The sequence below is a fragment of the Lathyrus oleraceus genome, chromosome 4 (genome assembly GCF_024323335.1).
Source record: "Lathyrus oleraceus cultivar Zhongwan6 chromosome 4, CAAS_Psat_ZW6_1.0, whole genome shotgun sequence".
NCBI lineage: Eukaryota > Viridiplantae > Streptophyta > Magnoliopsida > Fabales > Fabaceae > Lathyrus > Lathyrus oleraceus.
The window spans coordinates 345284202-345307449 of record NC_066582.1 but is presented as its reverse complement, the minus strand read 5'-3'; the positions used below and the strand labels follow the sequence as shown (position 1 = coordinate 345307449).

At 35.9% G+C, this 23248-nt stretch overlaps 1 protein-coding gene and 1 non-coding gene across 2 annotated transcripts; both read right to left on the bottom strand.

Annotated features, from left to right (window-relative positions):
* Positions 1-2545: 2545 nt before the first annotated feature.
* Positions 2546-5195, bottom strand: LOC127075401 (probable aminotransferase TAT2). The gene is made up of 7 exons (XM_051016874.1): positions 4669-5195; positions 4105-4444; positions 3780-3998; positions 3557-3616; positions 3214-3369; positions 2996-3089; positions 2546-2846 (listed from the first exon to the last, which is right to left on the bottom strand). Exons 1-7 carry the CDS (start codon positions 4920-4922, stop codon positions 2728-2730), a joined length of 1242 nt encoding a protein of 413 aa, XP_050872831.1. The 5' UTR covers positions 4923-5195; the 3' UTR covers positions 2546-2727.
* A 17714-nt stretch (positions 5196-22909) lies between these two features.
* On the bottom strand, positions 22910-23016 carry LOC127077389 (small nucleolar RNA R71). The gene has a single exon (XR_007787206.1). It is a non-coding gene; the product is annotated as a small nucleolar RNA R71 (small nucleolar RNA).
* Between the last annotated feature and the right edge of the window lie 232 nt (positions 23017-23248).

Below are 23248 nucleotides of genomic sequence, written 5' to 3'. Positions count from 1 at the left end.
AAGTCAGAGGTCAAGCAAGCACAAATAGACCTCAAAGAACAAGACATATGCCTACAAGGTTGCAAGAATATGTGATTACATCATATGATGTAGTCGGTGATGAAGGTGAGCTGGTACACTATGCTTTTTATGCAGATGTCGAACCAATCAATGCAACTGAGGCATTAAAGATTCAAAGTGGATGAAAGCAATGAATGAGGAATTGAAGTCCATCGAAGTCAACAACACTTAGTTATTTGTCGAATTTCCTAAAGACAAGAAGGAAGTCGATGTGAAGTGGGCATACAAGGTGAAGTTGAATCCCAAAGGAGAAGTAACTCGACACAAGGCGAGACTTGTGATGAAAGGATTTCTTCATAAAGAAGAAACCGACTTCAACGAAGTTTTTGAACCTGTCACTAAGATCGAAACAATTAGGTTGATTGTTGGTCTAGAAAACATGAACAATTGGCAGATATGTCAGATGGATGTGAAATGTGCATTCAGGAATGGTCCCTTAGATGAAGAGGTTTATGTTACACAACCAGTTGGGTTATGTTTCATAAAGCCTTGTTTGGACTTAAGCAAGCTCCAACATCTTAGAACAAGAAAAGAGAGAAGGAATTCATGAAGTGCACAACTGAGCATTGAGTATATGTAAGAAGAAGAAATAGTGAATTGCTTATACTACGTCTTTATGTTAATGACCTATTGATAACAGGAAGTTGCAAGAAGGAGAGTGGAGATTTCAAACATAACCTAAGTGTGGAGTTTGAAATATCATACATGGGAAATATCTCATATTTCCTTGACATCAAATTCTACAAGAGTAGTAGAGGTTTGATGATGCAACAAAAAAGATATGCAGGCGGAATACTCAAGAGATTTGAGATGCAAGAATGCAACCAAACTTTGACTTCAGCTGATCCCAGATTGCAACTGTCGAAAGACACAAATGAAGATGATGTCAATGCAACGTTATACAGAAGACTCATTGGATGACTTCGATACCTTTGTCACACAAAGTCTGATCTAGCATACATTATAGGTATGGTGAGTATATTCATGCAGAAACCATAGGTATCACACCTAGTAGCGACAAAGAGGATACTAAGGTATCTGAAAGGAACTCTCAACCATGACATTTTGTTTCCTGCAGCTGATGAAGGAAAAGAATGCAAGCTAGTGGGTTACACTGATTCAAGTTGGTGTAGTGATGTTGAGGATAGAAAACCCACAATTGGCTATGTGTTTATGTTAGGTGGTGCACCAGTTGCTTGGAGTTCAAGAAAGGAACTTTGTAGTGGCACTATCATCATGTGAACTAGAATACATAGATGCTTCTCTTTGTGCATGTCAAGCAACGTGGATGGTGAATCTGGTCAAAGAGATTACAGGGAAGAATCATGGAGCAATTACCATTAAAATCGATAACATGTTTGATATTAATCTGGTGAAGAATCCGATAGCACATGGATGTAGCAACCACATCGAAATGAGGTTCGATTATTTTCGAGAGCAAGTGGTAGAAGCGAAGCTGAACTTGGAACACTGTAGAACTGAGAATCAGATTCCAGATATCATGACGAAAGGAGTGTAGGTCGAAGTGTTCGAGAAGTTAAGGTCTATGAGGAATATAGATATCTTATACACGGTGAATTAGGTGGTGTGTTGAATTGTAATTCTTTGTGTCAAAGCAGTATTTTCGACAGAATCTATTGTGGTCGTAATGTTGTGTGTCAAAACTGTGTGAATGTCGAAGTGTCGAGGAGTTTGTCTCGATATGGGTTTTTTAAATTTAATTTTGTAGTATTGACAGAATTAGCTATTTTAGACTTTTCTTTGTGAACTTTTTGTTGTGTTTATTATATACACATATACGTATCTGCTGAATCATTAATAAATACAATGAAGTACTAAAAAAATCTCATCTATATGATGTGTTCAATACTCTATACATTAGTATGCAGGAGTATAAGGGACAAAAGATGACTATTCTTTTTATCTTTTATTATGGGTCTTTGTTATCTTTCCTAATAAATATAATTCTCTTGTCTGAAATTATTCATAATCAGAGTACAAGAAATATAATAAGATAAGGTAGAAAGTAGTATGATATGCAAATTGTATTTTTGTGATCATTCCTGAATTATTATAACATAATGCTGAAACTGTTCCGTGTACAGCATGATTTCTAATAATGATTAGGAAGATAATGGTTGATCAATTATCAGACTGTCGTCGACATTTCAAAGTGAGCGACAAATGCTGCAGGTGTGTGATTTTCCTTAGATGATGTTTATCGTTGTGGTCCTAGTACTATTATATATGTCTACTGCTAAAGCCTTATACAGTATTATCTTGGAGTTATTCAAAAAGGTATGGTACAGTGGCAGTGAAATCCTTAACGCGACCGCTGTTTAAAAATTTTGACATGTGTATTATCATCATATCTTGTATTGTACAAATCTTTGTATCTTTTCTCTTGGTCTAGAAAATAAATGATTGAGTGGCCTCTTCAATCCTACTCTAGAAAAGAGTGTGCACATGTGATGCTGAGATTAGATGACCTTAATAAATTGTTCCTATTTATCGAGAAAAATAACACATCTGTTTATTACACGGTATTGAAATACAAATCTTCCATTCTTGCTGTATAGTGTAGTAAAAAGAATGCAACCTTCTTTAGCAGAAGATTGAGTCCAAGGCTATAATACATGCTTAGTAGACTCCTTATTTTGTTTGTTTTTACTGTTCTCTCGCATGTCTTTGAGAGAAAACTTTTATCCTTTTCATACCTTTTCTGAGAGAAGATGGATCAGCAGCAAAAGTGATGCGAATCCAATCTTTTAGACCTACTGCAGTTCCTGCAAACAAATTGAAATTTTGTTTTGTTACATACAAATTCGCTAGCATGCAATATTTTCCAAAAACAAGCAAGATATGAAAATGAAATGGCTCTCTCGAAAAAAGATGCACATAATGCCAAATACAAGCATGATTTGCATAATTGTACCTGGAAGAATGATAACAGATTCCTCCTTGGCAAGTTTGAAACAGAAATCAATATCATCGCTAATATCTTCCATAAGTGAAAGGTTTAGTTTCACCTGCATACCATGTCATTCAAGAATGAATAAATAAATGAATAGAGTTTTGCTTTTACAAGGAAACATGTTATGTTCTGTTATGTTCTCCCAAAACGTAAATTCTGAGTCTGAGTTTCTCACTCACCATCATAGCCATGGACCCTTGTGGTTTGCAAGGGAAAGAAATGCATGGAATATCTTCCATCTCTTGGCAACATATATCCGCGGTATGCCTCAAACTGTCAATGGTTTTTCTGAAGAAAACCTCTTCTGTCTGTGTAATTATGCGAGGTACAGCCGCCTGTCAAACCAAAACTCCTATCAATCATATCGACGAAGTAGATCAAGACATGAAGTTATGACAGAATTGAATATTTTGTCGGTAAAAAATGCTTCTAGATAAGAGATAAATCTTGTTTGATATGGTACTAATGGAAGGGGACATCACATGAACTATTTGTTTCCTTTGAAATAATGAATTAAAGAACCTGGATGAAAGTAGCTGGACCTCCCAATAGATCAAAATACTTTTTGATGCGCTCGACTACCTGCATAAGAAACATTCAGTCAGGTTCTTGACTTATCATAAAGAACAAGACAGAATTGGATTATAAGCAACTGCAACCATGTATTAGTTGGTCAACTATAATGTTTTCCAAAAGTATTTGCCTGACACTACGTTGGTCCGAGTGAAATGAAGAGAGAAATAACCTTTGGTTTTCTGAAAGTACCAGATGGATCATTTGTCACAAACCAACCGAGTCTCCATCCAGGTACTATCCATCTCTTAGACAAGGATCCAAGAGTTAGAACAGGAACAATAGACCCAAAAAAACCCATAGGCACAAAAGGGTTATCCCCAAATGCAAGGTGACCATAAACTTCATCAGCAATCACAATTGTTCCAAGCCTTTTTGCTGTTTTCGCAATCTAAAATACTCAAATAACAAACAAATACATTTATTAACTCTTTCTGTTAAATTTAATGCTGTCAAGTTTTATCTGTCATTGGAGCCATTTACTATTACTAACAAACCTTCTCCAAATGATGGTAAGAGTATACATTTCCACAAGGATTCCCGGGGTTTATAATCACTACCGCAACCGTGTTCTGATCTGCGAGGGCTTCAATAGCATCTAAATCAACCTCCCAACCTTTTTCAGGCAACAGATCATAATGTCTCACTTCAACTTGTCTAAATGCAGCACTAAGTTCATAGATTGGGAAGCCGGGCCTTGGTAGCAAAATATTTGCACCGGGACGAGCAAGCAACGCAACCGAAACATCAATGGCTTGTGTGCATCCACATGTTATAAAAACATCATCAGATGATAGCTCGTAAGGGAGGTCATCAGATAGATATTTGGCAATTGCACTGTCACCAACATCCAAGGCAACTTTAATTAGAATCAAAAATTATATTTTTACACAAATTTGATAACAAATTTCAACAAAGATTTCTATGTTAACATAAAAATTAACATACATTAAAAATAATAAATTAAAACAATTCTTGCAGGTTTTCCTATCAAATTAGGGGCGGGTTTGTGCCAAACAATAAGCAAATAGCATAGAAAAAGAGAGAAATGGAAAGATTACCTTCTTGCCTGGAGAAGACCAGGAGTGGGAGCATATCCATGAAACTTGGCAGAATGAAGTGCATCAGCAACAGCCTCTTCAGCAACCTTAGTGTTAGGGAAACACGTGGAGAGAGTAGGGTCACCTATTCCAAGAGAAATAACTCTCTTGCTATTCTCACCAACACTTTCCATTAGAAGACTCAGAATACCCTTAATCGTGATTGTAGAATTTGCTTTGAATTCATGGTTCATTGTTCCAACAGCACTTTCCATGCGACCTACTTTGAGTTTTTGAGATTGGTTCCTTTTTTTCTCAGGTATATATTTACACAAAAATAGTAACGGGTTTGTTCAGAATTTATGAACTCACAGTTTGGTTTCTTCAAGACCACATGTTATGTTACGTTGTTGTCCTGCCCACACGAAAACAAAAGTTTGGAAGTATGTTAATACTTGTTTGAATCTAATGTAAAATGCTACTAGCACTAGCGAGTTTAAGCCTTTATTTATTCTTAATTCAACAAAACATGTGGAAGGAAAATAACCATCATGGCTGTGATTTCATTATTTATTTCTTATATAGTTTGATAACTATGTGGCGACTAGGGTGCCAAAATGGCCTCATCCCACCTTTTATTTTTTTACCCGTATTTTTTAATTTTTTAATGCAAGCTTTATATTTCTTAAATACCATTCAAAAATATAAAAATATCCTCGATTTTCAGAGATACATCTCTCGACACACCTCAACACATTAAATACAGGTTATTCTGAGTGACACCCTATTATTTGATTTTTTTTATTCTAGAGATACATCTCCGAAAAATTTCCGAACACAGACACATCAGTAGCAGAAACAAAAACATGTAATTTTTCAAAATGAAATTAAGATTCATAAAATAAAATTAAGATTACAAATATCATTTCAACATAGATGCAACATTACTTCAATATTCCGGTGGACGCTTCAACATCTTCGCAATAACTTCTTCCGAAAATGTATATCAACTTCTCCCGAACGAGTTCCAAAACAGAACCTCTAAATAGAAACATTTTTTTTTACAAAAGAACAAATGTTGTTATGGGGATGATCAAGAATGCATTAAGACACAATATGAACAAATATTGAATATATTACAGTTAATTTATATATAGACATAATTACATACACTTATTTGTCCGGCTAAATAAGAAATTAAAACGAAACAAAACATATGTCGCATGCTAAATCTATAGGTGGTACCCCTTGAACTTTTGTGCATTTGATTCTCTTTCAATGTTACTCAATTTCTTGAACTCTTGCATCCTTTCCATAAAATGACCCGACCAAGTCTCGACTTTTATTGTTAAATAAGTCATCCACTAAGGTGATGTAAGTGGTATAGGGCATCCCGGTTTCAAGTAAACTTGAACAAAATGACTTGATTTTGAAAGTCACTCAATACACATAATACGATCATTTGGATTTTGATGTGGGACGGTGCGCAGTGGGAAAAGGGTTTTCGAAAAACTATATTGTGTCTTATCAACACACACACTTTATCATATGCACATGTTATTAGGTGACCAATATCATAGAAGCGCATCCATTTTGCCTCCGGTGCCGGATCGCTAAGGCAAGGAACAAGAGACTCATAAACTTCCTCGAATTTTTCTTTCTTTCTGTACAATCGTGTGGGTAATTCTTTATGCGTCCTCAACTCTCGAATAAGTTGATGCAGACAAGTGTATGATTATGTTCTCCTTTACCAATTAAAGCTAAAACTGTTCGATAACTGCAATTACCGTCCCCCACAACATTGACAATTCACTCGATGTATTTCTGCATAAAAACGACCATCTCGTCGATGAATGGAATTTTTGGTGGAGGCGACATAAGAAGTGGTTTGCTAATGCGAGCTCCTTTGACAATACTTTTTTGAGATTTTGGAGTTGGTGAGTTGGGAAAAACTTTGTCAACATGTTCAAAATATGAAGGGGAGAATGTAGTCGAATTGTCATTCGATGTGGGCTTCATTTTCTTCGGGGAACCTTTTGTTTTTACCGGTTGAGATGGTGGTTTCATGTCGGTGGTTTCCAGATAGGCAATCTTCCTGAATTGTTCTTTATTGTGGAGTTTCATGTTATCATCGGTTTTCAAAAATCTATCTTGTATCATTTCCCATTCGGTCAAAATAGAGATATTCGATTTACCGCCATTCATGACATCATCATCATCAAACCTAAGTCTCTTCCAATTAGTGCAAACCTCATCCATTATTATTGGGCTACCAAGTTTCACCTTTTTTAAAATAACACAAGCACATGGGAGACCATATGTTTTCACAATTGTACGTCCATACTTTGTGATATCGGAGCCTACATTATCAGCTCGTTTAGCCTCGTAAAAAATATAATTCAAACCCGCCCGAGAAATATTACCGAACAACTAAGAATAAAGAGAGTTTTCTTTAAATCCATGTTTCAAAATTGTGATGCTCTGACCAAATGATGTATGTATCTCATTATGTTGGTTTTGCATCATGTGGTGCACAGAGTCCTAATATCTACGCAAATCACTCTTCCTATTTTCCAACCAATTTTTCAAAAGTAGCATGATCAGACTCAACTTTGTTAATTTGTTGTATTTACATTGTGTCCAACATTATCAGCCCATGCACAAACAATTTTCTCCTTCACCTGGTCAAGAATTGTGCTTTCAACACATTTCATCAAATTTAGATATTTTTCACACACTTTCCTGAAATGCATATATTTCTTTTGTGGAAGAATTTATTATATGATTCCATGCATCCATTATTTTTTCCAAAACCATATCCTCCTTCACAATTTTTTCATCTTCAGACTCTGCTTATTTCGTCCCTTCCGCGAGTTTAACCCGACTTCTCACATTCTTTGCTATGTGATACCTACAAAGTAATATATTAGAATAAGGAAATATATTTACAATCGATTCCATTAAGGAGATATTACTGTCGGTAACAATCACTTTAGACATCTCACCTTGGTTCTTCAACAGTGTCAGACACATCTCTAAGCCCCAAGTAAAATTGTACTCTTTTTCACACTCAAGAAATGGAAACCCAATTGAACATGTCTTCTCAGTTGAGCTAACATCAACCATCTCCAATAATTGAAGTTTATACCTGTTGGTTGTGTATGTTAAATCAAGTATAGGCACAGTAGGAAACGGGTTGAACAACTTTATGGAATTAGGATGAGTCCAAATTATACCTCTAACAGTAACTTCATCCTCACACGTTCGGTACCTAGACACATAATTGTTATCATCCAAATTATACCTCCCTTTTATGGCTTTTTGTGTGACATATTGGATGTCGTATTCTGTTAGCAGCATTTTCCATCGGGCTATTCTCCCAGTTACTGCAGGCTTCTCAAAGATATACTTGATAAGATCCATTCAGGATATCAATAGAGTAGTATGACACACCATATATTGTCCGAGCGTCGAGCAACCCAAAGTAGGGCACAATAAGTCTTCTCAAAGAGTTAATATCGGGATTTACAATCGGTGAACTTCTTTCTTAGGTAATAGATTGTGTGCTCATTTTTTCCAGTCTCATCTTGTTGCCCCAATACATATCCCATAGAGTTGTCAAGTACTGTTAGGTACATTATAAGTGGTCTCCCAAGGACTGGTGGTACCAAGATAGTTGGCTTTTGCAGGTATTTCTTGATTTTATCAAAGGCCTTTTGACAACCTGCATTCCATTCAATGGATTGATTTTTCCTGAGTAACTTGAAGATTGGTTCACATGTAGTTGTAAGATGTGAGATGAACCTAGCAATGTAATTCAATCTCCCCAAAAATCCTCGAACCTCCTTTTCTGTCTTTGGAGTTGGTATCTCTTGGATAGATTTAACTTTATCGGGATCGACTTCAATTCCTCTCTGGCTGACTATGAACCTGATTAGTGCATTTTGATGCATATTCTTCTACTATTCTATTTAGGAAACTCTAAAGTTTATTCTATTGTTTTTACTATTTTAGTGTGTTTTTATATTTAAGTTTATTTTTGGTTTTATTTTACTTTCGTATTTTATTTTTAGTATAAATAGTTATTTGATACCTTGTTACTATGCAGATCATAACTTGAGCTACGAGGATCGGATTGATGCATTATAATATGCGTTGGGAAAAAGAGTTGAATAATTCGTTTTATTTCTAGACTTAAGAAAATACTTAATTTTTGAGCCGATTTTGTATTTTTTCGGGTCGGTTGCTATTAGGCCCAAATTCCCTTGCTCTATTTAAACAACTTAGTAGTTTTAGGATTGGGGGGATTCAGAATTCATCAAATATAGAATAGGGCATATGAATACCATGGAGAGCTAATTCCTAAAGAGTTGATCTGCTGTATTCGAATTCCACTTTGAGATTTTTATTAATTTCAGTTAAATTTCGATTTCTTTTCAATTCTTCCTATAAACTCATTTGCTTAATTCGATTACTTCCGTTTGCTTAATTTGATTGTTTCTTATAGGATAGAGTTGATTAAATTTGATTGTTTGTATGATCCTTAACTATAATCACGTTAGCATGGCTTTTTCGTTATCGTGTTTGATTAAGTCGTGTTTGCTTAATTCACATTTGCTTAAAACCGTTTACTTAATTCGTAAATTAGGAACATACATCGTATAATACCAATTGCTCTTGTCAGTGTGTATTGTAATCGAATGGGATTGAATCCGCTAGGGAATTGAAATTATAAGAATCGATGATAAGTTGGAAATCGATACAATAAATTAGCTTATTTATCAATTTTGCTTTTACCTTTAATCATCTTCAATTTAAGTTTTGAACCTTAAAAAACCCCTTTCTTTTCATTCGTTTGGTTATAACATTCAAAAGTCCTTATGATACGACATTCGAGTGTCGCTTCCGTTTTACTACACTTTTAAACTCGTTTTAGACCCGTGTGCGACAGCGGATCAGATTGGCGCTATTGTCGGGGACTCTTGTAGATTTTAACCATTATTATAGTCTAACCATTATTATAGTTTAATCATTATTATAATCATATGTGTTGTGTGTTAGCATTTTTCGCCCTAACTTTCTTGCGTTCTGGTCTTTTTGCATTTTAGGATAAAAAATCTGTTTTTTCAAGAAAATCATCTCAGATTATTCCGATTATTTTTCGATTCATTAGGAAAAAATCAAGGATCGAAAGCCACCCTAAAAAACCAAAATTCCTTATTTTTCTATTTTTATGATTTTATTTATGTTTTGGTAGTTTCAGAAAATTCCGAAAAAAATCTCAAAATTCTTAATTGATGTTATTAGATTAATTTTCTTGTTTTTGTATTTTTTTTACTTTTATTTTAATAGTTTTTTGTGTATTTCAATTATTTTTTCTTAATAGGGACATTCTCGGTATTTTCCTATTTGTTGCAGCATTGCTGAATTAGTTGTGTTTTCTCATTGTTTGTTGATTTTTTTTCTATTGAGTTTAACATGGATGACCAAAGAACTCTGAGAGAACTTGTTGCCCCTGATGTTAATTATAATGCTTTATATATTGAATATCATGTTGCTGTTGTACCTTTCGAATTGAAATCTGGTTTAATACACTTGTTGCCAAAGTTTAATGGTCTTGCAGGTGAGGATCCGCATAGGCATCTAAAAGAATTTCAGATTGTGTGTTCTACACCATTGAGGCCTCAAGGAATTACTGAAGATCATGTCAATCTTAGAGCATTTCCATTCTCACTACAAGGTACTGCAAAAGATTGGTTATATTATCTAAAGCCAAATTCTATTACAAGTTGGAATAATATGAAGAAAATATTCATAGAAAGATTTTTCCCTACTTCAAGAGCTTCTTCAATCAGAAAAGAAATATGTGGTATTAGACAGGTTAACATGGAATCATTGGCCGAATACTGGGAAAGATTCAAGCAATTAGTGTCAAGTTGTCCTCACCACCAGATTTCTGAACAATTGCTAATACAATACTTTTATGAGGGATTACTACCAATAAAAAGAAACATTTTAGATACTGCTAGTGGTGGAGTACTTGTTGATAAGACTCCAGCTGTTGTCAAATCATTGATTTAGAACATGTCACTTAACTCCCAATAATTCACAACAAGGGATAATTCCATGGTCCAAGCAAGGGATGTGAATAAGATTCAGGCTTCATCGTCCAACAAAGCTCTAGAAACCAGAATTGATGAACTTACCTCTTTAGTGAAACAATTGACTCTACCCCTTCCACCACCACCACCACCATATAACCCTCCATAAGTAACCACCTCTTCACCTTCTGAACCTTCACTTGAGGATCTTGTCAAGCAAATGGCTGTAAATAATCTTCAGTTTCAACAACGAACAAATTCTAGTATTCAGACTTTGCAAACACAAATTGGACAGCTTGTCACTTCAATGAATGTCATGCAACAAGCTTAGGGATCAAACAAACTACATGCCCAAATAGTAGTTAATCCAAAAGGCTCTAATGTGAGTGCAATTTCCTTGAGATCCGAAAAAGTTACAGAACCAGCCCCAGAAAAAACAAATTGCTAGTGTAACACCTAAAAATAAACCTGAACCTTCTATTGTTGTTGAGGTTGAAAAAAAGTATGTATCACCAATCCCCTTCCCACAAAGAGTACTGAAAAATAAGAAGATTTACGAGGAAGAGCATTTTGTTTTCCAAATAGAGTTGCTTTCTGAAGTTGTTGATGAAGCTTATTCTGATTTGTTTTCAGCTGATTTTCCAACTTTTTCTAGTTTTGATGATATTTACTCATGTGATGATTGTACTAACACTAACCTTTGTGTTGTTTGTGATGAGATTGATGTTGCCTTGCATGGTGACAGTGTAAACAAAGTTGTTTATGCAGCTAAAGCTCCAAACATACCATCCATTGAACAACTACCTTCTTTAGATTCTAAACCATTTCCTGAGGATTCATATTATTCATCAAAGCTTCAACTTAAGCAGAAACATAAGAAGGGAATTGGATGGACCTTGGCTAATACTCGTGGTATTAGCCCATCCATATGTATGCATAGGATCTCACTTAAAGATGAAATAAAAGTAGTGAGGCAGCCCCGTAATACTTTGATTCTTGATGTTGTGAAAAAGGAGATCACTTTCACGTGCCCCATTCAACACTTTTACTTATCAAAGATTCTTCTTTGATCCTGGAATACAAGGCGAAGACACTAATCAAAATTTCAAGTTCAACGGACACTACCCAAAGCTACTCCATGAGAGCCCGACTTTGGAAGAAGAGACTATAGAAGAGCTCTTATTGGGAAAGGTTGCTTATGCAATCATTTATCCGCATTGACTCCTCGGGTGTGTTCTTTCCTTTCTCTCACTCTTATTTTATACTTAAGCTATTTCATTAAGGACAATGTATGTTTTAAGTGTGGGGGAGAGAACCATTTATTTGTTTTGTTTTCTTTGTTTTGTTTTCAGTTTTTCTCTATTTTGGTTTTCGTTTGCTTTCTTTAAAAAAAATTGCATGTGTTTTTCTTTTGTTTTTGAATTACAATTATGAGTATTTTACTTAGTTCTCTTGAATAAAGTCTTGTGGCGTGATGTGAAAAATTTACTATATATTTTTAGTATGATAGGTAGGACTAAACTCTAAATTGTACATCATTTGTGGTAGATCAATTAACCTTGTGAGATTTTGAGCCTTATATGGATAACATACAAAAATCCATCTCTTTCTTTCTTGTGTGATTCACTCATGTTTGTTAGTCTCTAGAACTTGAATTGACTCTTGTTGATGATGTTGTTTACTTGTTCACATTGATATGATAAAGGCAATTTGTTTTTTTTTTTGTTTTTTAGCCAGTTAGCCAAAAAGTCAACCCTGAAATAATATCATCTCTTGTTTGAAACCCTCTTGAGCCTATTATCTCTTTTTTGTTTAAAACTCATTACAACCCGAGAAGTGAAAAAGAATGTTATCACCCTATTCAAAAGGTTGGAAGAGTCTTGTTTGGAGTTGTGTGGGGTTGAATAAGTATGTTTGTAATATTTCAGAAGTTGGCAGAAAAAGAAAAGAAAAACAGAAAAAGAAAATAGAAAAGAAAAAAAAAATGAATGAAAAAAAATAGAAGGATGTATACATGTCAATACACACTCCTTATGAAAAGGAAAATAAAAGAAATAAAAGAGAAAGGAGAAGAAAAATATGAATGAAAACAGTTACTATAGAGTTGTTAAAGTGAATGAAATATTTTGTAAATTCAACTTCCGCAGTTTCTTTCAAGTCTCTTTTGTCTCTTTGAATTTTAGCCTAGTACCCCTTAGGATTTATCTCACCCTTACCTTGACCAAGTTATAACCAAATAAAAGTATTTTTGATCGTTGTGTGCATGTATTTCAATTGTGGAGGTTAGAGTCTTTTCAAGCTTATGGTAGTACTAACTTTCATGTTGTGCTTTGAGTGTAAACCGTTAACATAAACACTTAAAGAGTTGAGTGAATTTTATCCTGTGAGGATCTTACTACTTTTGAATTTACTCTTTGGTAATTTGTTTTCCTATCTTCTTTGAATGTCACAAGAAATTGCTCACTAACACCATATTCTTGAAGCTTAGACTTAGAATCTTGTTTGTACCTTGTATCTTGATAAACTTTGAAATTGCATATTTTGTTTGTTCTTGTTTTTTCTATTTTAAGTTTTGAATTTATAGTTTTGCTCGGAGTGCAAAAGTTCAAGTGTGGGGGAATTTGATCAGTGCGTTTTGATACACATTCTTCTACTATTCTATTTAGGCAACTCTATAGTTTATTCTATTATTTTTAATATTTTAGTGTGTTTTAATATTTAAGTTTATTTTGGGTTTTATTTTATTTTTATATTTTATTTTCAGCATAAATAGTTATTTGATACCTTGTTACTATGCAGATCATAACTTGAGCTACGAGGATTGGCTTGACGCGTTCTAATATGTGTTGGAAATCTGAGAGAATAACCTAAATGTTTCATGTTGAAGTCAGAAGTTGATTCGGAGTGGAAATAAGTCGAATAATTCGTTTTATTTCCAGACTTAAGAAAATACTTTGTTTTTGGGCCGATTTTGTATTTTTTCGGGTCGCTTGCTATTAGGCCCAAATTCCCTTGATCTATTTAAACAAATTAGTAGTTTTAGGATTGGAGGGATTCAGAATTCATCAAATAGAGAATAAGGCATATGAATACCATGGAGAGCTAATTCCCAAAGAGTTGATCTGCTATATTTGAATTCCACTTCGAGGTTTTTATTAATTTCAGTTTAATTTCGATTTCTTTTCAATTCTTCCTATAAAATTGTTTGCTTAATTTGATTACTTTTGTTTGCTTAATTCGATTATTTCTTATAGGATATAGTTGATTAAATTTGATTGTTTGTATGATCCCTAACTATAATCACGTTAGCGTAGCTTTTTTGTTACCATGTTTGATTAAGTCGCGTTTTCTTAATTTGTATCTGCTTAAATCCGTTTTCTTAATTCAGAAATTAGGAACATACATCATATAATACCAATTGCGGTTGTCAGTGGGTATTGTAATCGAATGGGATTGAATCCGCTAGGGAATTGAAATTATATTAACTAATGATAAGTTAGGAAACCAGTAGATCGACTTATTTCATAATCACTTGTTATAATCACTTTTTATAATCACATTTTATAATAACTTATTCTTAATCGAATCGAAACCCTCATATTTTATTTTCTTATTTTGTTAATTTTCCAATTTGTGATATGATACTCGAGGTGTCGCTTCTTGTTTACTATATTTTATTACTCATTTTTGACCCTTGTGCGACAGTGGATCAGAACCCTAATAAATTTCCTAATCTTACCCCAAAAGTGAATTTCGTTGGATTCATACATAATTTGAACTTTCTTAGACGATCAAATAGTTTTTGTAGGCTAACTATGTGATCCTATTCGATTTGCAATTTGACAATCATATCGTCAACGTAGACCTCTATTTTTTTGTGGATCATATCATAGAGCAGGGTGACCATTTCCCTTTGATATGTTGCCCCAACATTTTTCAATCCGAAAGGCATTACCTTATAACATAAGGTTCCCCAAGGAGTGATAAACGTGGTTTTATCCATGTCTGCAGAATCCATTTTTATCTGGTCATAACCAGAGAATCCATACATGAAGAAGAAGAGTGAGAACTGAATGGTGTTATCTACCAGTATATCGATGTGCGATAGTGGAAAGTTGTCCTTAGGACTTGATCTCTTCAAATCCTGATAATCTACAGACACTCTGACCTTATCATCTTTCTTTGGAATGGGAACAATGTTAGCCATCCACTCTGGATATTTTGCAACAGCTAAGAATCCAGCATCGAGTTGTTTCCTGACCTCTTCCCTGATCTTGAGAGACATGTTTGGCATGGTTCTTCTCAATTTTTGCTTAACTAGTGGACACTCTGGTTTGAGCGGTAGTTTGTGTACAACAATGTCCGTGTATAACCCTGGCATATCGTGGTACGACCAAGTAACCACATCTGAGTATTCATGTAAGATCTCGATCAACCTTTTCTTAACTTCATCTTTTAAGGAAGTTCCGACCTTAACCTCCTTCTTGTTTTCTTCAATCCCCAGATTGATCACATCCACTGGTTCCTGATGAGGTTGAATTTCTTTGTCCTCTTGCTTTAGCAGCCTTGCTAACTCTTCTAGCAGTTCATAATCATCCTCATCACCTTCTTTCGCTTGGTTAATTGGGAATTCGAAGTCATAAGGGATTATATCAGTGTCATTTTCACTAGGTTTACTCATTAATCTGCATGAGGAAGATTTTTTTATCTATTATTGTCTTTTGGATGATCTAATAGAAATGAAAGAGTATGAAAGGGTATTTCCATTTTTTTGAAGAGAAAATTTAAAACGAAAGAAAAAGATCTTGATTAAAAACAAAAATGCAATTTTATTCATAAATAAGTAATTGAAACGAAGGGGGCCCTACAAAGCTTGTTCATTTGCCTAGCAAAGAACTTATTATTATTTTTTCAAAACAGTAAATTACTTCAAATTGGAAATCATCTCTGGGATCTCGATGGTCTTCTAATTTCTGAGAGTTATATTTTGTGAACAATGACACACCCAATTGGGTATCCCTTTTTCTTCTTCTTCAACCATAACCACTTGATCTTCACCCCTATGTCCTGCACTGTGGAAGGTTTCTTGAGGGTATGTCTTGTGAAATCCTTCATTAGTTGCTTTGTAACCCAACCTGAGCCTACCCTCTTTCTCTAGTATCTCTAACAGCTTGCCGCAACCCTGGGTATCTCTTCCCTTGATCATATTTGACATCTTCTCCCATATGGATATTTATTTTTCTCCTCTTTGACTGACTGTTGCAATCTCTAAGGATTGAAAATGTATTTCCAATGTTTCTCCATCCGCTTCTATGTATCTGAAGGATGAAAGGTGGCTAACGAACATGTCCTCTTCCCCTTCGACGATTATTAGTTTATCGTTGACTATGAATTTCAACCTCTGGTGTAAGGTTGAAGTTACGGCTCCTGCGGCATGGATCCAGGGTCTTCCTATGAAATAACTATAGGATGGATTGATGTCCATTACTTGAAAAGTGACCATAAAGGTATGAGGTCCCACAGTTATTGGTAAATTAACTTCTCCAATTACCATCCTCTTCGAACCATCAAAAGCCTTGACCACCAACGTACTAGCTTTCATGGAAGTTCTTATATTGTTCATCTTCCCAAAGTATTTTTAGGCGTGACATTTAGAGACGATCTTGTGTCCACCAATACCCTTGATAGGATACTATCTTGGCATTTGACGGATATGTGTAAAGCTTTGTTATGAGCATGTCCCTCTGGTGGTAATTCATCGTTACTAAATCCTAAATAACTGCTAGTAGTGATATTAGCCACCACATCACCAAATTGATTTTCCGTTATGTCTTGAGTGGCATGGGCTTCATTTAATATTTTAAAAAATGAGTCTCTATGGGCTTCAGAGCTTAACAATAGAGATATTATGGATATTTTGGATGGTGTCTGGCTTAATTGGTCTACCACCTTGTAGTCGCTCTTTCTGATCAACCTTAAGAATTCTTCGGCTTCTCCTTGAGGTATAATCTTCTTGGACGATTCAACTTCCTTCTCTTTTGAACCCTCAGGTATCTTTCCTTTAGAAGAAAACACTCTTCCGCTTTGGGTCATGCCCCAAATTCCAGCAGTATTAGTAATTGTTGGTTCTAGTACTATAGGTTTGTCGCCTACATATGCTATAAAGTTATAATTCCAACGTACATACTTAGTAATTTTGAATGGGAGAAGTGCAGGAACTTGGAAGATAATAGGGTCTTTTGACTTTACTAGTATTTGAAATGGAACTTGAGATGGAACTGGAACTGGCATTGCACCGATGTTTGGGAAGATGTTGGAAACGGTATCAGAAATGGTGTCTCAATTTTATTGGTATGGGGTCTCAAAAGGCGTGCACCCCTGAGATTATATGAATGAGACATCTTATATCTTCATGGTATACCCAATTTTAACCAAACCGCCATTCATCATTTGTGGAAGGCACTACTTCTTCCTTTCACATATGTCCGGATTGACGAGGAAATTTTTACAGTTAGCATGTAACTCTTCGAATGCTTTGTAACCAATCAATTTTTTACGTATCTTTAATATGGGAGTATTTACTTGATCTATCCTTTGGGTCAGAATGGTATCGTCTAGTCCTTCCACCACATTGATAGTTGGACCACCGTGTCTTGGCATTGGATTTCCCTTCATATTTGGACCTTCTAGAGCAAAAGAGATAATCTTGCGATCCAATAAGTCTTGTAATTTGAACTTGAGTACCAAACACTTCTCAGTAGTATGTCCTGGTGACCCGACATGGAAGTCACACCTAGCATTAGCATCATAACCACAACGAGGCGAATTTGGCGGAGGTGCTATAGGTTTAATCTCTACCAAGCCCTTTTTTATTAAGTATGGTAAGACCTGAGTATATGTTCTGGGTATGGGGTCGAATTCCTTCTATGGTCTTTGCTGATCCCTCCGGGCGTACCCATTTTGTTGATTTTGTTGAGGCGGTGCTCTAGCTTGTTGTGCTTAAGGCCTAGAGTATTCCTATTGTGGATATTCGTTAGGATCTACTACAACTATGTAAGAATTGTAAGGCACCTGAGAACTTCCTTCGAGTGTGATAGAGTTGGTCTTGCCTTTCTTTGAATTGTTATTATTGGAATAACTTTTCTTACTATTTTGATTCGAGGATGGTTTTCCAATCTTGCCACTTCTCAAGCCATTCTCAATTCTTTCTACCAAGTCAGCAGATCCAGTAGATACTGAACCAATCATCTTCGTAGTAAGGGCCTTACAGGGTGTCCATAAACATGTCAACTAACTCGTTCTCCAAGAGTGGAGGTTGTACACGAGAAGCCAATTCTCTCCACCATTGGGCATACTCCTTGAAGGATTCACTGCCTTTTTGAGACAGATTATGAAGTTGCATGCGATTGGGAGCCATATCCAGGTTATATTTGTATTGCCTTGAGAAGGCATTAACTAGGTATTCCTAAGTCTTAACATGGATTCTTTCCAGCTACGTGTACCAGTCCAGGGATGCGCCACTTAGACTGTCCTGGAAGTTATGCATCATTAGTTTCTCATTTTTTGAGTAGACAACCATCTTTTTGACAAACATCCTGAGATGGTTTCTAGGGCAACTGACACCCTTGTATTTCTTGAAATCAGGATTTTTGGACTTTGGAGGTATAACAACACTCGGCACCAAGCACATCCACATACCATCAACTCGAAGATACTGAAACCTTCAATTACCTTCAATCTTTCTTTTAGGATTTCATATTTGTCTTTAGTTCTTGTTTCCTCAATAGTGATAGCAGGGTGAGTAGTTGGTTTACTTTCCTGGACCATGCCCTTAGGATCTTCCTCCTCATATTGTTGGCTTAGATCCACATAGTTGTCCTACGAAATTTGTATTTGTACGAAACGAGATGCCCCATTGTGAACAATGGTTGGGATATACCCTTTAGGATGATGGGTACCATCCTTAGCTTCACCCCCTTGGATGTCATAAGTGAATCCTTGTAGAGGGTTAACATCCCCGGGTGGAGGGGTAGACATGGAAGTGGCCTTCCTTTTATCAACTTCAGCCTCCCTTGCTATCATTTTAGTAATGACCCTCGTGAGGTCTTGGTAGATCCTCCTTTAATTAAGTGGCGGCATCTGCTCAGATTCTATCCTTAGTTGTCGTTACCTAGCAGCAATAGCTTAGGATTTCACAAGTGCCCCTTCGAATCCACGGATTTGAGTCATTATAGCACTTTCCCTTTCCTGTTTTTCCCATAGGGATAATTCCCATGACCTTTTCCACCTCTGACCTTCAGCTTGGGCCTCCTTTAATTTACCATTGAGATTTTCAAAGTTAACTCTGGCACTGAATGAATCCCCCAAAGTCTTTTGTCTTTCGCTTCTTTCATTTTGGAGTTCCTACATATTCTCAAGGAGTTGTTTTTCCTTCTGCTCATGGTCGTATCTTATCTGGTTCTTTTCATAGGTTATGTCATAAAGACTATGCTCTAAACTTTCCTTATCTTGTTCCATCCTAACACATGATTGTAAGTAATGCACCCTTTGGAACCAATATAGGGTACATTGAGAAAATTCCCAAATTTGATAATTATTTCCCTGACATTTATCTTCTTCGGGTACCAGAGGATTGATCCTTCATTGAGGGACATAAGCTTTTGAGCCCAGGCATGGTTACCCTTGGTCTCTGTCATATGGATGTCTTTATAAAGGTGTGAGGCAAACCATTGGTACAACAATGGAATGAAACAACATAGTGATCCCTTCTCTTTACCATGGAAGATACTCATAGTGTAATATACATCAGCTAGCAAAGTGGGCACTGGATCTGCCTCTAGATTCTTCACAGCCTAAAAGATGTTGATAACAACGATATCAAAAAAGTCACTCACATTTGGGTAAGAGGACTATCCCAAACAATATTAAAGCTAATACGTCAACATAGGACCCCCCCACCTTTCTGCCTCATCCATTCTTTGGGATACTCCCTCCAAGTAACTTCCCTTGACACCTTGGATGTCTCTGTCTTCTTTGTAGTGTGACAGAAGGTCCTTAGTGGATATCCCTAAGGTCACAGCTAATTCCTTAGGCTTTACCTTTTCCCCATTCCTATGTAGGGTCCCTTTCTATCTTCAGGGATGTCCAAGTATAACCCAAACTCTTCTAGCGTGAGGGCTAGGAGAAAATCTTGAAACAAGAAACACCGTAGAGGTGGATCATAGAATTGAGCCAAGGTAGTGATTACCTCTACCTTTATAGGGATTCTCAATAGATCAAGAATCCTCCCAGATTTGATTGTGAACTTTCTATGAGTGGAGTTGGGCATCATCCCTTGAAGAACCTTTAAGCTTGGGAGATCTGGCATGGTTGCCTTGATACAAAGGGTTGTCATTTTATTTGAATTCATTTCCATCAAGTACCTACAACTGATTTTGAAATTCCCCAAATGATGGTAAATATATGCGAAAAGTCTTATTTTAATGAAAATGGAATGATGATATGAATGTATTTTGATTTATGGTTGGGGTAACATGTAAGTATGCCCTATATTGGATAAGCTTCTTATGATTAAGATAAATCTAAGATTAGACTACCCAATCCCCTCACTTGTAGGATATAAAGCTTTGGATAAGATAATAGCCCTAGAGTCATAGATTATACCCTTGTTTTACCATGGGAAGGAGCAAGCCTTCCTATGATAATCCTTCGAGATAAGTCTCATCTACGCGGGACCTTAGTAACAACCGTTACGGGTTGATAACATAAGGTCACCCCGATTTGAGGATATTCTAAAAGAGGTCCCTAGAGTCATGGATCAAATTCAAAGTACCATCATAAAGAAGTGTTAGTCTTCTCATGACAAATCTTTTAAATTGATCTACTCTAGGTAGAATCGTCATCAAAGACCCCTTACTTAAGCTTATTGTTTTTTATCAAGCCTGGTTTTAGCTTCTCACATAGTATCAATCCCAACCAATGATATGACAATTTAATATATAAAATATAAAATAAAAAAGAAAGAAAATGAGAAGAATTAAAATAAATAAATAAATAAAAGCAAGCAAACCAAGGAAACATACATACCCTAAAACCGAAGGTTAGGATGGACTCTTGATAACGAAAAATTGTATCGTATTTTTAGGCTTATTTCACATGTTATACGTCTATGTTTTTATGAATTTTATCGCCTTTTACTTTCGTTTTTTTTTGCAGTTGTTAGCCAATTTTATTAGAGTTTTGGAAGCCTCGCGAAAAAGAAGCGAAAAAGGAGCCAAAGTGGAGCCAAAGAGTTAGTTTTAACCAATCTGATAAAATGGCGTTTGCCACCTGCTAGATGGTGTTCGCCATCTCCACTTACCTCCACGTCATTTAATGAGCAAGACAATGGCGTTCGCCATCTTTACGTAGAAACAGAACTGCGCTAGTGGGGGCAGTTTCTTAGCAATTTTCAACCACTTCTCCCTCCACTAAGTCAGCACGTCCAAGGCAGTTACCAGGCATATGAACTCTATAAATAGATCCATTTTTGGAGTGTTGGAGATCCAATTGAGCCTGCGCGGTAGCTCTATCAAAATTCCGTCGTAGTTTTAGGTAGAAAATTACCTATAAAAGTGGCAATAACTCACATCGAGGGAATGTCAGACCTTTTTATTTCCGTACCGTTTGTATTTTGGATCAAGACAAAGCTTTCCGTTATTTTCAAGTTCAAGTTAATTCAAGTTTTATTTTACGCAATTTCAGTTTTTTTACCTCTTTTAATATTTGTATGCTTTACTGTCTTTTATTACTTGCATGTCATGTTATTCTCATTTATAAACACTTTAATCATGTTGCTTTCAAATAATATCAGGCCTTACTAAATTATTTTGAGTCTGGCGTATGAGGACCGTTGTTACCAACGAGACTCGATAGAAATAAAAGGCGTGAATATATGATTTAACTATGTCTTGGCTTTAGTTTCCAAATGTATATTTTACTATTTTGGCACGAGAGTGTGGGACAAACCAAGGTTCAGTCCGATAGCGCGAGAGCATGAGGAAGGAACCAGATAGTGGAAACTAGGAAACAATCCTAAAAACAGCGAGAGCGCTTTAGGAATCATTTAGAATCTCATTTACTTTCCAAATACGCTTTCTAATTAGAACGGGAGAGCGAGAGAAAAATTATGTGGTTAAGCGGTGTGGTCTTTGTCTATAGCGCGAGAGTGTGAGACAGGACCTTTAAGTCGATATTTTATACATAACGCAATAGAATCATATTTAGTGCATGAATTCTACCTAAGCCCTTAGGAACACGAAATCCATATTTCAAACTCATTTTTAACATAACTTTTAAACCGCTAGAAATTAGTATTTTCATTCCCGTTTATAACCTTAGAACATTTAGCCTTAGCTTTGCACTACAACAATAGATGACATTAGCTTGACCATTAGTCTCTGTGGGTTCGATAATCTTTTAAAACTACGCGATAGACTGTGCACTTGTAGTCATCATCCGACAACCACGTCAGTTATCGATGAAGTTTTTGGCGCCATTGTCGGGGACTAATTTTGTCAATATTATGATTCCTTTGTTGTGCAGTATAGACTAAGGCAACAAGTATTTTCTTTTTCTTTGTCGATTATATGCTAGACACTTGCTCTCAGAGCAAGGAGTTAGAGCAACCAATTGACGATATCGAGCGTTATCTTAATTTAAAATGCCGAATCAACAATTTTCGTATTAAATACGATCTTCTAGATCCTATTATCCCAATTTTAGAACCAGAACAAAATATGTCCGAAAGGCCACAAAACCGTTTGTTGAAGTATTATGATGTTCCATCACAACCAGAACCACATAACAACATTGCCGCCCCTGCCATCAATTGAAACGATTTCGAGTTGAAACCTTCGTTGTTATCAGCCGTTCAACAAAACCAATTTTCAGGTAGTCCTACAGACGGTCCTAACTTACATTCGTTAGTGTTTGGGTAGTACGCAGACACAGTAAAAGAAAATGGTGTCAGTCAAGAAGTGATTAGACTACGTCTTTTCCCTTTTTCCTTAAGAGATAGAGCTAGAGCTTGGCTCCAATCTCTACCTTCAAACTCAGTAACCACATGGGACAAGTTGAAGAAAGTTTTCTTAGCCCGATATTTTCCACCAAACAAAACAGCTATGCTAAGAGCTCAAATCAACGGATTTAAGCAAAAAGACAATGAATCTCTTTTAGATGCTTGGGAAAGATACAAGGACATGATGCGACTTTGTCCGCACCATGGACTTGAAGAATGGATGATTATCCATACTTTTTACAATGGTCTATTGTATAACACTAAGATGAATTTAAGCGCTGCCGCTAAAGGTTCTCTAATGAAAAAACTGTATGACGAAGCTTATGAACGCATAGAGAACATGGGACAAAATCATTTCCAATGGGGAGGAAAACATGCTGCTATAGAAAAACCAACTCCAAAATGCGGAATGTACGAAGTTAATAGCATAGACTACATCAAT

What these genes read in the sequence shown, in the direction of transcription:
- LOC127075401 (XM_051016874.1), bottom strand. Translation starts at nt 4,922, where the DNA reads ATGGAAAGTGCTGTTGGAACAATGAACCATGAATTCAAAGCAAATTCT. An exon ending in GTCCAGCTACTTTCATCCAG is followed by an intron (nt 3,370 to 3,556) that starts GTTCTTTAATTC and finishes TTGGTTTGACAG; the next exon opens with GCGGCTGTACCTCGCATAAT. An exon ending in AAGGGTCCATGGCTATGATG is followed by an intron (nt 3,090 to 3,213) that starts GTGAGTGAGAAA and finishes CATGGTATGCAG; the next exon opens with GTGAAACTAAACCTTTCACT.